We start from the raw sequence: 18544 nt of genomic DNA, 5'->3' as shown, positions 1-18544 counted from the left end.
CATGAACTTCGTACTAATAAATTAAAGATAAATCAAATTATACCTTTAAAAATGCATTGCTTGTTTCAAGCTCCCACAAATTGTTTTCTACCCAAGGACAAGGCTCATAACTAAGGGACTCTGAGCTATTGATGTATCGGAGGACCCGTGAGTCGATACCCTGGCCTATCACCAAAGTTTCTTATATAGATCAATGATTTCCTAACAAAATGATGAATAGGTTACCTCACATTTTATTTTTGTCTCAACATTATCTGAGTCATTCTGTGCATTATTTGTACTAGGGATTTGAATTTACTAAGTATAGTCATTGGAGGCACAAAATTACCAACCAAAAATTGAAATTATAATTGCACTCTCGAACTAACACGGCCATTACGAGGTGGTGGATTAGGTCATGATGTAGGGTGGGGCGTGTCACACCCTAATAGATTGGTCAATTGCTAATTTGTTGGGCACATCAGAAAATCAGTCAATTGCATTGTCGCAACCACCACTCGGTGTCAGGACATGAGCACAAGAATACATCAATTGAGTTTCCTCCCTCGTGAAGAAACCCTAGCTTCCCAAAAAAATCAATCTCCTCTACGTCCACCTCAGTCCGTCGCTCGGCGCCGTGAGGCGAAGGGGAGGGGATTCTCTTGTCTCACCCTTTTGTGTATTTTGGTCACGGCGACACCGCTTTGACGACGATGGTGACAAATATTTATTGCACATGAACTTTGCAAAAATAAGTTAAATGCATGTGCTTGTTGGGTGCATCGTGTGGAAGATGCAGGGTTGAAAGATCAATAAAACTAGATAACGCCCCACGTGTTGCCACGTAAATTTTAGCAATGAAGTTATCAAAAATAGAATTGGTGGAGGGCTTTCATGTGCTTGATGATGTGAAGGGCTTGCATGTAGCGAAAAGTGAAGAGTTGGATGGTTGCACGACACTTAATGATGTGGAGGGTGTGCATATGGTGGAAAGTGAAATGTTGATTAGTTGCATGCACTTGATGATGTGGATGACTTGCATGTGTAGTTAAATGGAAGATGGCATGTATGGGGTATATGTAATGAGATAGATAGGCTGCATACTAAGATAAATAAGATAATGGAGATAACCTTCTTAGGTATATACACGATTCCACCCTTTCTAATAGAAAAGATAAGTAAATGCATCGCTTGTTTAAAGTTCTCACAACCTCCGACCCACCTAAAACGACGAAACTCATAATCAACGGGTTTTGAGCTATTGATGTATCATAGGACTCATGAGTTGATACCACTACCTACAATGTAAGCCTCCTATAAGGAGCAATGCTTCCCTAAGTAAAAGTTGAATAGATTACTCGGCACTATATTTCTATCTCAGTATTATCCATCGAAGTCTCTTATAAGTAGCAAGGTTTGCCAAAGCAAGCATCAATATAGTGCTAGATATTTTATTTTTATCTCGGAATTATCCAATTCCTTTATGCGCGTTATTTGTTGTGATCCCGAATACTAGGCATTTGAATTTGATAGGTATAGGCTTTGGTAGGAATATCAACTTGCACTTCTCAACTCACATACTAGCCATGCATCTCACCCCTACTCAGTTTGTGTTGTATCCTTTGGTAGAAACAACGCACGCTGCTTTGAGAGTGACATTGGAGTGGCGAATATGCGATGGATCTGGTATACCAGAGTCATCTGGTTGCTCAGATCATGACTGGTGTGGACCGCATGATGGCAACATGATGAAGAATATATTCAATTAGCGCGTTATCATACTACTGATGTTCATAAACAAGGCATACTTTCCAGTTAGTTTTTCCATTTTTATGGAACACTTGTCATTTAGTTATTTTAGGGATACAAAGAAGGCAATTCCTAACGGCTCCTTATGCGCCCGTTACATGTCTTTGGGCAATCAGGCGCACACCTCCCGGCCGGCCCATGTACCTTTTTTCTGTTTAAGCTCCCAAAAACATGCTTTTGAAGGCCACAACAGTAACCAACCACTAGACTAGCTTACCGCTTGTGTACACTTTTTCTTTTGGGTTTCCTTTTATTACTTTCTTCGGTTTTCCAAGTTCGCTGGTCACTATCCGGACATTTTTATTTTTTTATTTTTTTTCTTGTAGTTGTTTCTCTTTTCTTTTCTTTTCTTGTTCTTTTTGCTTTTTTAGTTTTCTTAAATGCGCAGATTTTTCAAAATCGATGAACTTTCTTCAAATTCACTATTTTTTTCAAAATCGATTAACTTTTCTCCAAAATCCACTAACTTTTTTCAAATTCAGGAACATTTAAAAAACAATGAATTTTTTTAAATGCATGAACTTAATCGAAGAACTTTTTGTCTAAGATCGATTAACTTTTTTTAAAAAAAATTGAGTGAAAGCCCAACAGAGCCCGCTGGCACGCACGTGAGCGGGGCGAGAAAGCACGCCAAATATTGTGCCCACATGCGCCAAAGGGCCACACATATAGACCCGCTCGCCCTCTTCACTCTCCCCCTTCCCTGAACAGCTGAACCGTGTCGCCAATCGCGATAGCCAACCTCTCTCCTCCCCTGAACCCTAGAAGAAACTTGAACGGAATCCACAGCCGCCTTCTCCTCCTTGCCCTCTCCCCACAGCAGCATGTAAAGATCAATCTCCTGCACTTTGTTCTACACATAGCTCTCTCACGCATTCCTGTATTCTGCTATAGCCGCGAGGTCCAGCATTGGGCTTAATCAACCACTGACTAATCCATTCCACAAAGTCGTCATAATGCAGACTCATATATGTTTTCATCTATCTACTCTGCTACTCTAGCTTAGATCAAACAATTCAACAATTCAATGAATATTGTAACAAACCATTAATCCGAATACAAAAAACAATCTAAATTAATAAATTATCTGAATGCGACAATAATACAATGAAACAATTTGTTGAAGTAAAAATAAATAAGAATTAAAGAAATATAAACACACTATCTCACAACTAGATGTCAATGATGCTCAATGAGATCCGCACGCAGCTGATCATGGCAGGTTTGATCTTCAATCTTCTAGTACATCTCAAGAAATGCTTGGATGTGATTTGTGCCTGCGAGGCCTGACGGTTGTGGCAAAAATTTCATAGTCCATGGGGCTTGGCATATCCCTCTCATCCTCGAAGATCATGTTGTGTAGGATCACACAACATTTCCAGTCTCTTTGAGAAGACATCCATGTTCTATAAACGAGCAGGACTAGACCCCAGACAATTGCAAACCTAGCTTGCAACTTCCAAATGCTCTATCAATGTCCTTCCTCACTAATTCTTGTGCCTATGCTAAATACTTAAGTTTCCTTGTCTCGGGATTAGAAATTGTCTTCACAATTCACTAGTGCAGAACCGGGCTATAGCGCCAGTTCGTAAGGGGCTTTAGTGCTGGTTCCACAACCGGCACTAAAGAGTGGGGACTAAAGGTCCCCCCCTTTAGTACCGGTTCATCACGAACCGGCGCTAAAGTGCCACCACGTGGCACGAGCCAGGCCCGGGTGCGCGTAGGACATTAGTACCGGTTGGTAACACCAACCGGTACTAAATGTTTGGGGGTATTTTGGTTCTATTTTTTATTTCTACTTTAATTTTGTGTTTTCAATTTAATTTAGTGATTGTTTTACATTATAATGATTTGTTAAATCATTAGGTGGAAGTACCGCAGATTAGTTTCGACTCGATGCATGGATCCTAGCTAAGTGATCAAGTATATGCCATATCCATATTATACTTGATCACCTAATTAAGTGATCGAGGTAATATGGATATGGCATATACTTGATCACTTAGCTAGGATACATCCAGTTGAAACTAATCTGCGGTTTCTTTGATAAATGATAGAATAACTCATCATCATCATCATATTAATATAAAAACTCTTGCATCATATATATCATCACCAACAATAGTATATATACTAGCTAGCTAAAAATCATCATAGTCGTCTCATTACCACTATTTAATCATCATATAGTCATTACCGCTATCTAAAGAAGAACACAGACATGAGAGGACAAGTACTAAGAGCATGAACTAGCTAATCACTCCTGCTGATATCTTTCTCAGGTAAAATAGCATAGAACATGTATAGCTTTCCTGATTCATCATAATGGAGCATGCAGATGAACCTGTCTCCTAATCGTGGGTTGCGCTTCTGATTGCTGCCCCTAGTACTTCTCTGCGATCGTTCATAATTTTGCTCTAGTCTTTTACTATTAAGCATTCCTCGCTATTAGAAATCATGAATGCACTAAAGTGCATTGTAGGATATCTTGGCCGTAAGCTAACAATATTCATGGTACCTTTAGTCTCGATCCAATCAGGCACAGCATTCATCAGGAGTCCCCGTTGAAAAACATCGTATGCAAACTTAGCATACTTAGCAATGAAGTTTAGTTTTAAAAAATAATGTATGCAAAAGATGCACTGAGGAGAAATAGTAGAAATCTTACCATCTTTCCTAAATATATGTGACCGTAGTTCAGTACGAACACTATTGGTCGCACGTTTTGAGTACTAACTTTCTAAGTGCAGGAAAAAAATTTGTCTTGACAGCATCAAGATCCTCAAGCCATGAAACATAATGACTTGTCTCCTCGCAGTTTAGTTCAACCCCGGGACAGTGGACGGTCCTGTCTACCAAGCGCCGGACATGTTTGCTTGATTGAAAATAAGTTGTCAATAAAAATTACTTATCAACTATTTTTGAATAAACAATATCGAAGACATAAATATGGTTGAGAAACCCACATAATGGTAGAATTGGAGGCGTCTGCACATAGACCCATATGTCTCTATTACCTTCAATATCATCTTTCGGACGAATATCAAATGTGATAACCATATCAGGCTCAAATTCATAAGCCTTACATAGTGCTTGCCAAGTTTTGCATTCAAAATAGGTGTATGTGTCTGCATTGTATAATTTGACGTTGAAGATATAACCATGCTCGATCTTCAAGTAAACTTTTTTTTACCTCCATAGTTTTGTTAGGACTGAAACCTATCTTATCCAAGACAAAAATTCTTGCATGACAGGGGATACGCTAGTAGAATAGTGAAAAATTAAAATTAAAAGTTGAAGCAAATGAAGCATAAGTCATGTTTAATTACGAAAAAAGACTTGTCGTTGTGACTTACTGTATCCACTTCGAAGTTCTCATCCAGCTTGATGCTGAAGCGCCTATCATCAACTAGAAAAATTTCTGCCGCATAGGCCGCGCCAGTCTTCGCAGTATTCGCACATAATGAAATCGTGTTCGTCGTCAGACGGTATTCCTATGTTCATAGGCAAAACATTAAACACTTATTAGTTCTATTGATTCAACTATTTCAACTAAGCACTTACGAAAAATATACCTAAATAAAGTAGCTCAACTAATTCAACTAACTAGTTCAACTAATTAATTTAACTAATTCAACTAAACTAGTTCTATTAATTTTCTTACTAAAATATGGAGTATAAAGTAGATATATATAGTAATATTTTAATTAGACCATCAAATCTCATATACCTAAATTTTCTTACTAAAAATAAACTAGTTCTATTAATTGAACTAGTTCAACTAAGCATTTACTAAAAATAAACTAGTTATATTAATTCAACTAGTTCAAATAATCTCATATACCTAATTTTTCTTACTAAAAATAAACTAGTTCTATTAATTTTCTTACTAAAAATAAACTAGTTATATTAATTCAACTAGTTCTAATATCATATATATACCTAATTAATTTTAGCTAATTCATCTAACAATTGACATTAATATTTAACAACTTTTCTATCTAATTCATCTAACATTAATTAACATTCTAACATTCTTATCTACGTAATTCATCTAACATTAATCTAAACAACAGAAAACATAAAATAAGTAAAAATATGTGTGTGTGTGTGTGTTTGTGTGTGTGTGTGTACGAGCGTTGGGCGGCGGCCTACGGGCGGCGGTGTGAGACGGCGACGCGACTGGGACGGCGACGACGGGCGGCGGGGGCGACGGCGCGATTGAGACGGCGACGTAGTACGGGGCGGCGGCGAGGGCGACGGCCGGGGACGACGGCGCGCGGCGGGGACGATGGGGACGGCGACGACGGGCGGCGGGGGCGACGATGTAGTCGCGCGATGAAGTTGGATAGAAGACGGGCGGCGGATGAAAACTGAATTTTTCCTAAGTGCCATATATATAGGAGGGGCCTTTAGTACCGGTTGGAGCCACCAACCGGTACTAAAGGCCAATTTTGGCCAGGTCAAGCGGCGGTAAGCGGACCCCTTTAGTATCGGTTTGTGGCTCCAATCGGTACTAAAGGCCCCCCGTTAGTACCGGTTGGAGCCACGAACCGATACTAAAGGGGTTGCGCTGCCACCCGCGATGCACAATGTTTAGTCCCACCTCGCCGAGCGAAGGGCAGCCGCACTGGTTTATAAACCCAGCCACGGCTACTCCTTCGAACTCTTCTATATAGCAGGCTTCTGGGCCTAACTATGACGCGCTGCCCCGTGAGCCTGCCGGACCTTCTGAGCCTGAATTTGCACACCCTAGGTCTGGCAGGCCCACTGGGCAGCGTCCCAACAATTTTTTTAGTTTTTTCTTTTCTGCATTATTTATTTTCTTCTATTTATTTTTGACTAATTTTTTATATAGTTTTTTTTTGCATTATTTATTTTCTTCTATTTCTTTTTGAGTAATTTTTTATATAGTTTTTTTCTTTTCTGCTTTATTTATTTTCTTCTATTTATTTCTGAGTAGTTTTTCTGCATTATTTATTTTCTTCTATTTATTTTTGAGTAATTTTTTATATAGTTTTTTGTTTTCTGCTTTATTTATTTTCTTCTATTTATTTTTGAGTAGTTTTTTTTTTCTGTATTTAGTTTCTTTGTGACCCACTTTACTCTTTCGCACATGCTATGCGGGTGAAATGATGATACCATGCCAAGTTTCAATATTTTTAGAGTTCATTTTGTAATGATTTTCAATTTCACGGTCATTTAGCTCTCTAGACAAATCGGTAAATGACTGAAAAACAGCAAATGATGTCAGAACGTGTTGGAAATTGATGACGTCACTTTGAATGCTGCATACTGAATACAAAAAATGTCTGGAGTTCAAATAAGTTTAAAAAACATTGAAGTGCCCGTGTAACAGATGAGTTCTCGTCCGAAACCCCGATACTCCGAAAGAGATTGTTCAGTTTGTACACGAAGTGCGTCCAGTTTTTGCCGTGACCCTCTCTACTCTTTCGCACATGCGATGTGGGTGAAATGATGATACCATGCCAAGTTTCAACATTTTTAGAGTTCATTTTGTAGTGATTTTCAATTTCACGGTCATTTAGCTCTCTAAACAAATCGGTAAATGATTGAAAAACTGCAAATGATGTCAGAACGTGTTGAAAATTGATGATATCGCTTTGAAAGCTGCATACTGAACGCAAAAAAGTCTGGAGTTCAAATAAGTTTAAAAAAAATTGAAGTGCCCGTGTAACAAATGAGTTCTCGTTTGAAACCCTGATACTTCGAAAGAGATTGTCCAGTTTGTACGCGAAGTGCGTCCAGTTTTTGCCGTGACTCTCTCTACTCTTTCGCACATGCTATGCGGGTGAAATGATAATACCATGTCAAGTTCAATATTTTCAGAGTTCATTTTATAGTGATTTTCAATTTCACGGTCATTTAACTCTCTAAACAAATCGGTAAATGACTGAAAAACAGAAATGATTGCTGCATGATGAGCCCAGCCAGGCGTTGGGCAAGGTGGCATGATGGTTAGTGTTGTTTAGCTCGAAGTTGAGATCGCTAGTTCGATCCCCCGCCTGTGCGCTCCTTTTTCCTGTCTGGAATAGAAATAGGGTGAGATGGGCCGGCCCAGCTAGGTTGGCTGTAGTCGCCCATTTGCAAAATACACATAAACGGGCCCAACAGCGGGACGAGAAAGCGCGCGAAATGTTGTGCCAACGCGCGCCAAAAGGCCGCACATATACAGACCCGCTCGCCGTCTCCACTCTCCCCCTAAACCCTGAACCGTGTCGCCAATCGCCATAGCCAACCTCTCTCTCTCTATCCTCCCCCTCAACGAACCCTAAAAGAAACCTGAACGGAATCCAGGTGAGATGCACTTTCATATACGCCTAGCTGGGTGGAATCTCACACATTCTTCTACTATGGTCTGACACTTGTTTTCTGTTAAATCTACTACTGTACAAAGAATGGCAGATCTGTTTTTCTTTTATGAATAATGCCAGATCTGTTAGGTTCAGTAGATTTCTTCCACTCGTAGTAGATTTCTCCTTCTGTGAGTAGAATCTCATTCTCACGTACTTGGTTCTCGCTCATAAACTAGATTTCACTTCCCCACTTGTACTATGTGAATCTGCCTGCATGCTCTAGCTTCTTCAATCTTTTTTATTAGCCAATCACTAACCCATTCCAAGGCAAGATAAGTTGGTGGCTCCTCTGCTCTCGAATCCCTTCCAAATTATTAGATAATCCATCTCCTTATTGTAATATCACATAAGTTTACTGTAAGAAATGTTTTGGAATCCTGGATCTGTCTGTGTCTGATTAATTGGCTGCCAGAAATCGCTTAATGCATTTGCACGTCAAAATTAGATCTATCGGCAGTCTGTTGCTAGGCTGTTTGATAATGGTGTCCTCTTGTACTTGTGCAAAGCAGTCAATTAGGTCGGTGGTCAATTACCAGGGGTGTGGTGGCCAAAAATTGCTCTGCTTCATGACCCACACAATTTGGGGACCCGTTGTTACAATTATGAAAAGAACTAATCACTTCTGTTGCCTAGCAAGCAGAAGGGAAGTTGAATCCTATATTTTCATTACTTCTTCTTTCAAGGAAGCAGGTCAATAAAACAAACGCATTCAGAGTGCTAGGGAGGCAGTAACTTTAATAACTAGCTAGTAGGCGCTTTCTGTAGGATATGATTTAGGTGTCCCATATCGTCAATTCAGTAGCGCAGGCAGATAATATCTAAATCTGTCTACTTTCATCGAGTTTCGCTGCCTATGGGCTTGCTTCTGGTTCAAGTAGTAAAGTCTGGCTGATAGGTGGTCATAGGAAGACTTAAGGCAAGGAAAATGCAATAAGCTTTTGAATATGCTTTGATTCCACTCACAAGCCCTGGATTTTCGTAAAAGCTCATAGGCACATGCATTCGCTCACCGGGCTTTGATAAGTTTGTTTGCACTGTCTGTGTTGTACCACTTTTTATCCATAGCCTTCTCTGTTTGCTTCTTTCAAAAATGTAACTCATGTGAACTGACCAAGCAAGCAAAACCTGCTTTATATTGATGATGCAACATGTTTAATCTTCATGTCATCGAGTCGCTGGGGCCTTAATCAACCATGGGCTAACCCATTCCAAAGACGAGTTGAAATCCCGGATCTGTTAGGTCGGTGTACAGCATTGTTACATCAAACAATAATTAGGTGTTGTTGTTGGAAATGTCTTTACATGGTTTGGAAAGAATCCTGGGTCTGTGTTGGTTAATTGGCTGCGAGAATTGCTTAATGCATTGCCCATCATGATTAGGTTTCACGGCAATCTGTTGTTAGGTTGTTTCATGAGAGCACCCTTGTGTTGTGAAAAGGAGGTAGTTAGGTCGGTGCTTCATTGCCAGGAGTGCCCTTTTTTTTTGCTCTGCTTCATGCATGACCCGCATAATTTTGAGGCCTTTACAATCAATTAGGAGAACAGCTAATCCTTTCCGTTGCCTCATATGTGAATGAACCAGCTGAACAAGTAATCCATCCATTCAGAAATATAAGATGTTTTGGATATTTCAATATGGACTACATACGGACTGAAATGAGTGAACAAACACACTGAAATGTGTCTACATACACCTGATTCACAAAAAAGTTAGAGAATCTTATATTTGTGAACAGAGGGGATACTATATTGATTGATGTGACACGGGTACTCTCGATATCATTGAGTTTGCCTGGGGCCTTAATTAGTAGTATGATGGACTGCTTCTGAAATTTTGTAGTATGATGGATTCTTGTTGCTACTACAATAGTTTCCAGATTTTGTCAACAGTCCTAAAGAGGATAATTTAAATTGGTGGCACCAGACATGTTGCCGGGGTGACTGAAAATTGCTTTGCTTCATGGCCCACACAAGTTAGAGGTCATTACAATAAAATATGGAAAGAACTAATCACTTCCGTCGTCTCATGTTAATGGACCAACTAAACCAGTAAAACTTTATTGATTGCTGCAACATGGGTACGTAGTCTTCATATAATCGAGTTTGCAGGGGCCTTAAGTAGTACTGAATGTACCTGTGTCTATGCATGACAGGTGCAGGTGGGGTTGCTATGGAGCCAGCTGACAAGGATGCCATGGAGTCTATACGCCTGGACAGGCTTACTCTAGAGACTTTGATTGCTCAAAGCCCTCACCTAGAAGACATGCATTTGATAGATTCTCTGATGTATCTTAAGCTCATAGCCTCCAAGGTGTTAAAAAGGCTGACAATTGATGGCTACATAGATGTGCGCATGGGTTTTACAATTTCCGCCCCCCGTCTGATTAGCTTTGAGTGCAAGGGTAACGAACTGAAAGATATTTCTTGGAGAGACCAGCCAACTCTAGAGAGTGCTCACATAGATAGATACTTGTGGGAGTACGTTTGATGGCGAAACTAACCACACTAAAATTCTTGTGCATGCAAAGAAGCTTGCCTTATTTCGTTCTGACATAAAGGTATGCTTCTAGGGAAACAAGACCGTATGCATGTTCTATATGCTATTTTCTAGTATTGTTTCGGTAGAACGTCAACTCCGTTGATTCTTTACGAAAATTGGATGGATAAACTACCATACTTGTATGTGAAGCTGTGGTACATTTCTTGTAGTACTATTTAGTGGCTGCTAGCAGGTAGTCATTTATAACGTGCACATTATCATGTTTCCGGGAACAAACTGAAAGACAGGAGAGTAGTTCTGGTTAAAGTTAAAACACCTCTGCTGTAACAAAATGAGAAACGGAAACTAACTAATTATTTCTCTAAGCTGTGTTAGTGTTGGATAGCGATGAACAACTGTTGATTGTTCAGTTACATTTTCTCAGATGATGTTCGGAAAATAGTTCTGAATACAAGTATGATTTTAATTGGTACCAAGTGAACTCTAGCATCATGTGGATTTTTAGTTTCCTACCATGACACACCTTTTTTTTTAAGTACGGCAATGTATTTTACTCTGTTTTTTAGGTAATTTGAGACCAGTAGTAGCTGTGAGTTTTCCTTGTTAAATGATATTCATGTGTTATTGAATGTTTGTTCATGCTCCCTTACAATAGACCGGGTGTGAAGTGCCATTTTTATTTTTATTTTCCTTTTTCTGTTTTGCATGCTACAGCTAGTCATGCACTATTACCGTGCTTGCAAATGCCATGATATCTTTGTCCTATCTATCTCTACTCTTATAAAAAACAGAGTTGGTGATGATGGTGTGCCTGCCATCCTGCAATATAGGTCGTTCGATTTATATCTGACGGATAGGAAGGAAACTATGACAATTTTGCAAAAAGATACCCATATCCCTCTCCACATTTGCAAATAAGGCCTTCCTTCGTTCATCATTTTCTCTCACAAGATAAACTACTCATATAAATGCATCTTGATGTTCCGTGCAACACATGGGCATCTTGCTAGTAAGATTATAACTCGCTAGCTCTCTCAATGCAAGGTTATGCTGGAAAAGGAGTTGCCAACATGTCCAGTGTTTGAGAGCCTCATAACTCTGGAAATCGGGAAATGGCATCTGACCAAGGACCTCTACGCTGTGCTCCGCTTCCTCCAGCTTTCACCGAGGCTAGAAAAGCTCAAGCTGGTGCATAAATCTGTACGCCTTATTCTGCAGGTAGCTAGGATTATTGCACTAGTATAAGAATGTTCACTAAAGGGCACCCTTTATGTTCCTTGTTTGTGTCTTAGTATGGAGGAGGAGCCGCACACGGTCGTCAACCAACTGATGGAATGACCTTCCAGTGTCCACTCCTCGAGAGCGTCATCATACAGTGCTTTGAGGGGGATGAAGGGATCGACATGCTAGGGAATGTCATGGTATCTAACGGGGTCGGCCTGGGCAAGATAAATGTCATTGTTCTGGTGAAAAAGAAGTATGGCAGCCCAGAGGAGGTGAATGTTACTTTCTGTAAGTATATCAAGAAGAGGGCCCTGGAGGATAAGATGTGTGCCGGGAGCGAGGAACCGACGAAGAAGGCGAGACGCTGCTGAGAATCTGAAGATGGTGAACTCCAGAGACTGCCTTTGTGGAGGATGGGCATCCACAGATCACAAGCATGAACCGTGATGATTCTGGGAGCTGCTTACTCAGCCATCCTCTTTCCTTTTGTTGTGGCGTCGAACTTGCTTCGTCTCTGGTCTTTCCTTCTGTTCCGAGACTCGTGTCAGGTTGCTCTACTGATTTAGAACTCTTGTAGTTGTACGGGTGTACCCTATATTTGGACAGTGTGTTCTCTCTCTGTCTTATACGCAGGGTCAGTTTGGTGCCAACTAATCTGTGAAGAAGAGCAGCTAAACGGTTATAGGTGTGCTGCTATGGCTATGGTCTGGAATGCAGAATTGCAGATGTTGTGCAGCTCCTATTGCAGAATTGCATCTATCAAAGGCCTCTGTTCCTGCTGCTTTACTGTTTATCAACACACATTGTACTGTATGTTTGCATGCTGTGAATGCTGAGTGAGCTCTGTTTCATCTCTTAGCCAGTAGTGTCATGTTTCCGCATACTGTCTTTCGTTGTCAATGCATTGCACACTGAATTTTCTGAGGCTCAATTTGGTACCGGCTGAGACTGAATCGCTTCTTCCTTACTGTCTCTCTGGTGTCTCTGAATTGAAGCACAAGTCGCAATATTTAGTATAGCACATTTGACCGCCGATTATATCTAGGGCTTCTTTTCGAGCCTTGGAATAGATGCGGTCGAGGGAGAAAGGAAGGCGTGGCATTTCATCTCTGTATCGGAATTTATCCAGTCCCATTTTGTGGATTACCAATGGATAGCCAGAAGTACGGCAGGAACTTCGTGGCTAACACGGCCTCACCATGCACCTCACCCATACACAGTGTATATGGCGTGCCAAGGGAAACACATGAACTTAAGTCACTGATGAAACAAAGCTGAATTTAAGAGCTCTGCCTTCGCAGTGATTGTTCTGCAAGGTGCATTTGATTTGTTCCACTTTAAATTATTCATATTATTACGCCCTTTGCATGGATGAGAGTTGCAACGCGCATTCGCGTACGCCAGTTTAGTTTCTGATGCAAGTTTCTCTTTGCTCGCTGTTCCATGGGAACGCCGTGTTGAAGACAAACAGTTTCCTCGCTTAGCCAGTGGCAAAAGAACCCGGAATGGTTGTTTCTGTATACTGACTGTGGATGCAAGCTTCAAGTAGAATTAATCGCACACAGTATTTACTTGACCAAGGGCAACCTATCCATGAGACAGAGAAGATGCTAATACTAACCCATCGTCAGTTCCAAAAATTATTCAGCATGATAGAAAGACATGACCACAATGAACTTACACCTTGCACTATCAACCACACATAAACTAGCTGGGCAACAAATGGGATTTCAATTCATTCTAAGCAACAATTAAAAACAGAACAAGTCCAAATGCATAGGCTTTTTTTTTCGAGAACACCTCGAGAGGGGCAGGGAGTTCCTCCATTTCATTAAGAAGAGAGTTGGTTCAGTTTATAAGGAAAACCGGACCCGAAGACCTAACATTCTCGGCTAATCAGGAAAACCGAAAGAAAACCCAAAAAAGAAAGAAAAAAACGAGAAAAAAGAGGCACTAGAACTTGGGGAAAGGGACACGACAAAAAACAACATCAAGGGACATCGTTGGAGCCAAACCGGATGCATGCAAAACCAGGTACACATAGAAACGTTAGTTTATAATATAGTGTCTTAATTAAAAATGGTAACAGATTGATAAATAATTGATATGGTCACAAAAAAATGTGACAACTTAAAAAAGAAGTTTTTTCAATGCATGAGCAGCATATATTATTGAATTACAGATTCTGAATAAAGATCATGGAACCCCCCTCCAAACACCACAAATTGAAGGAGAAAACATCCAGATAAACATCACTGGATTTACTTGAAATTGCAGGGCGGGGGCGCCTTGCCGGCGCCGCCACCACCAGAATTATGCGGGAGCGCCTTGCCGGCGCCGCCGCCACCAGGATTGTGTGGGGGCGCCTTGTGCGAGGGTGCCTTGCCGGCGCCGCCGCCACCAGAATTGTGCGGGGGCGCCTTGTGCGGGGGCGCCTTGCCGGCGCCGCCACCACCAGGATTGTGCGGGGGCGCCTTGCCGGCGCCGCCACCATCAGGATTGTGCCTTGCCGGCGCCGACGCCACCAGGATTGTGCGGGGGCGCCTTGCCGGCGCCGCTGCCACCAGGATTGTGCGGGGGCGCCTTGCCGATGCCGATGCCGCCGCCACCAGGATTGTGCGGGGGCGCCTTACCAGCGCTGACGCCACTAGGATTGTGCGGGGACGCCTTACCGGCGTCGGCGCCACCAGGATTGTGCGGGGGCGCCTTGCCGATGTCGATGCCGCCGCCACCAGGATTGTGCGGGGGCACCTTGCCGGCGCCGTCGCCACCAGGATTGTGCGGGGGCGCCTTGCCGGCGCCGCCGCCACCAGGATTGTGCGGGGGCCCCTTGCCGGCGCCGCCGCCACCAGGATTGTGCGGGGGCGCCTTGCCGGCGCCGCCGCCACCATGATTGTGCGGGGGCGCCTTGCCGGCGCCGCCGCCACCAGGATTGTGCGGGGGCGCCTTGTGCGAGGGCACCTTACCGGCGCCGACGCCACCAGGATTGTGCGGGGGCGCCTTGCCGATGCCGATGCTGCCGCCACCAGGATTGTGCGGGGGCACCTTACCAGCGCTGACGCCATCAGGATTGTGCGGGGACGCCTTACCGGCGCCGGCGCCACCAGGATTGTGCGGGGGCGCCTTGCCGATGCCGATGCCGCCGCCACCAGGATTGTGCGGGGGCGCCTTGCCGGCGCCGCCGCCAGCAGGATTGTGCGGGGGCGCCTTGCCGGCGCCGCCGCCATCAGGATTGTGCGGGGGCGCAGACTGCATCAGGGGTGCCGTCTTGGTTGCTTCATGGTTGATGTACAACAGAAGTAGCTTGGGAATTTGAGCAGGAGGGTGGTTCAGGGTGTTAGGAACACCTAGGTACCGCAGATGTGTGAGCTCACCGACAATATCAGGCACCTGAGTTATGGCTGTATCCGTCAAATCCAGTACCTTTACGTGCTTGAACTTTCTGAGTGTGCTGTTTGCCTGACGAATGTCACTCCAAGGCAAGGAAGGAGCTCCCTTGTCCGTGAAGACAATCAGTGTTCGCACCGGTCTGAATTCGTCCTCAGGTTTCACATTGCTCTCCACCAATGGAGGCCCTGGTTTGAGCTTCGCTAGGCAGCCGGCAGTCACAGATAAGTGGCGAACTGTTGCAGGGACGATTATTTCCGATGATGAGCCGTTGCTAATGCTCCTACAGTCATCGCCAGACACCTGGCGTATCATGGAATGGATGTGCACATGGATCACATAGAGGCCATCCGTGTCAATCTTGAATAAGGACCGATCCACGAGATCCTTAAAATAGCCTTTCGCCACACTCTCCATGGCCAGCAGCTTCTGGTCAGCCAGCATGTGTTGTTTCACTTGCGTGTCGTCAATGAAACCGTGAGCTATCCACATCTTGGTTAACTTTTCAGGATGGAACTTCCAATTATATGGGAACACGCTGCAGAATGCCAGGCAGCTCTGTAAGTGCAGTGGTAGGTTATGGTAGGTGAATAGATGTTCTTCATACAGGCCTTTGATGTGATTCTTGTCGTCGAGTTCACCTAGGATGATTTGCTCCTGAATTTTAATATTTGCTTCCTTGAGCTCGTGAACAAGACTGAGAGCTGCTCGTGGGGATCCCTTCAACTTGTCAATCCGTTGCACAAGCTCTTGGGGAGGTTGGTCAGATTTTGCAGTGTGTTTGAGCAGCTCTTTCATTGGGTCTTGGCTGATCCCATCCAGGACGATTGTTTCATCTGCCTTGAGTGTTGTGGAGCAAACCTTGTCTCGAGTGGTCATTACAACTTTGCAACTTTTAAGGCTCCTCAGCATGGCCAGCACACTGGCCCATGCCTCATTTCTCTGAGTCCGGCTGATCCGCTGCGTGTGGCAGCTGGTCGACCCAGCAAATCCGTCCTCGTGCTGCCATACATCATCAAGCACGACCAAACAAGGTTTTGGTAGTTTGACCAACCCTGAGGTTTTGGACAGACCTTTAACCACGGACTCTAGCGCAGCAACGGTGTCCATTATTGGAGCACGGATTGGGGCGCCAGACTTGTTGATGGGCGACTGGCATATCTCTGTCAGAAGCTCAATTTGATCCAATTTGTTGCAGACGTGCGCCCATATGCGCACCTCAAACCCAGGCTCATTAGCATCAAATACCTGGCGAGCAAGGTGAGTCTTCCCCATCCCTCCATGGCCTATGATGGCTATAACCTTATTCTGCTCGCCTTTCAGCAGATTCTGTAGCTGGTGACGCTCGTCGGCGTACCCGAAGAAACCATTCCCGGGATTTGCTTGTGACGGGCCTCTACGGAGGATGGGAGAACCATGAACAATGTTGGGATTGCTGTCTGAATTCTTTAGCAACTTCCGCGTCCTCACGCCAAGTCCGCCTAGCTTCTCCACCACTTCCTCCAGCCGACTAGGTGAGTCTTTGGTCCCAGTAAATTGCTGCACAAACTCACAAGAAAGACGATTGTTCTTTAGACTCTCGTACAGGTCCAGAATCTCCTCCGCTTCATAAATGGCACGCTTGAGCCGCCACAGATGATCCAAGGCCTCCTCTGTCCCCTTGATGAAACATAGCCCGACTTGGTCAACAATCACCCTGATGCCATCAAGATGGTCGGCCAGCTCCTTCAGCTTGGGAGTGACATTCTTGAGCGATTTGTTCTCCTCGTCTATGTATTTGCGTACCGCCTTGATGGACTTGCTGAGGAACGGCGTGACGAACCACCCTATCAACGAGACGCTAACAGCATTTGTGACCATGCTGCTACTGGTATGGTATGGTATGCTAAGAACAAAAAAAGGAGATACTATGTGAGATACTATGTAAGAACAAAAATACAGTACTACATATTTCCATCGAAAAAAAAGTACAGTACTACATATTAGCAGAGGATAAAGATTACAACAAGTGTCACCTGATAATTTTGTGCTGTGCTCGATAGATCGGCTGCAAATCGATCAAAAAAACACCAAGCCACCAACCAACCAAACTGCAACAGCTTCTGCTACCCGGGTCGCCCTGACAATTTCGCAAACATCGGTAAGAAAACGAGAGATCTACGTGGGAGCGGGACTCATGGATTAGCTACTCAATTACTAGCAGAGGTTGCTTAACTAATACTACGTACAAGAACCACCGGACGGACTCAAGAAAACTCACCTGCGAATTCGATTCAACGTAAGACGATGCCGCATATATACTAGTAGCTAGTATGGTTGCTTGATCCGGGCTCACACCATACAGATCTCTTCATCCTGTCATGCTACTGAGAGAGATCCAAACTGCTATGAAAGGACGTGGAAAGCGGGGGGTGGAAGCAAGATGTCCTCGATGAGCAGTAATAAGTCAACCAACGGAAGGCATCGGGGGCTACATCTACATCTACATCTACATCTGCATCTGCATCACGTGCTCTACTCTGCTCTGCTCTTTTTTATTATTAATATTATTTTATATGGATCATATTAGAGCATCTACGGCCGCATACACATGATCCAGCCCCTCAAATGTCTGCGGACAGTAATCGGTCATCGTCCATGGTCTTCGTGCGATGTCACCGGTCTACCTGTGGTCGGTCATCCTCGATATGGCCATCGACAAGTTTCGGAATTCTCCTTCAGAGGAAAACAAGGACTGACGCATATGGCGCTCCTTGGACACCTTGATTGGAGAGGGGCCGGTCATGTGTGCCCGGAACATCCGCCTAACCGACTTCTTTGGCTATATCACGAAGATCTGGGTTTTTCCCGTCGAGACTGGACACGAGTTCATGTAAGCCTGGTGGTATGTGACTTGCAGTAGCGGACTCCGTAAGTGGGGGCAGCAGCGCTGGTTGACTTCTTTGATGATGGTGCTCCTCGAATACCACGAATCATGATTTTCATGGTGAAAACCTAAGGTCTGGCCTTTATTGGTTGTATCTAGCAATGACCTTATTGAAGGCATTGTTTTGGGAACGTGGTCTTTCTCCACGGTGAAAACCTAAGATCTTCGATCGGGCAATGACAACGCGTGTGTATTGTTTCCTTCTTGAATCCGTTGCTTTTGGACAACCTCCTTTTTAGACTGAGCGTTGTCTTTGATGGTGGTTAGAGTGTTGTTGCTGCTGCGGTGATTAATCAGCGTGGCGGGGTCTTTTTTAATTTTTATTTTCTTTTCTGGATATGT

General features: G+C 43.5%; 1 protein-coding gene and 1 pseudogene across 1 annotated transcript; one reads left to right on the top strand and one right to left on the bottom strand.

Annotated features, from left to right (window-relative positions):
- The first annotated feature begins 10279 nt into the window (after window positions 1–10279).
- On the top strand, window positions 10280–12353 carry LOC147977339 (uncharacterized; annotated as a pseudogene).
- A 1896-nt stretch (window positions 12354–14249) lies between these two features.
- LOC125553237 (putative disease resistance RPP13-like protein 2) lies at window positions 14250–17754 on the bottom strand. The gene is made up of 3 exons (XM_048717043.2): window positions 17537–17754; window positions 17292–17395; window positions 14250–17161 (listed from the first exon to the last, which is right to left on the bottom strand). Exon 3 carries the CDS (start codon window positions 17134–17136, stop codon window positions 14383–14385), a length of 2754 nt encoding a protein of 917 aa, XP_048573000.2. The 5' UTR covers window positions 17137–17161; window positions 17292–17395; window positions 17537–17754; the 3' UTR covers window positions 14250–14382.
- Window positions 17755–18544: the final 790 nt, after the last annotated feature.

Source organism: Triticum urartu, chromosome 4A (genome assembly GCF_056163025.1).
Source record: "Triticum urartu cultivar PI428250 chromosome 4A, HENAU_Tu73, whole genome shotgun sequence".
NCBI lineage: Eukaryota > Viridiplantae > Streptophyta > Magnoliopsida > Poales > Poaceae > Triticum > Triticum urartu.
Note: the sequence above shows the minus strand (reverse complement) of the source record. Positions and strands in the feature narration are given on the sequence as shown.

Bases quoted from the DNA above. Each gene is read 5' to 3' on its own strand.
- LOC125553237 (XM_048717043.2), bottom strand. From the start codon at position 17,136: ATGGTCACAAATGCTGTTAGCGTCTCGTTGATAGGGTGGTTCGTCACG.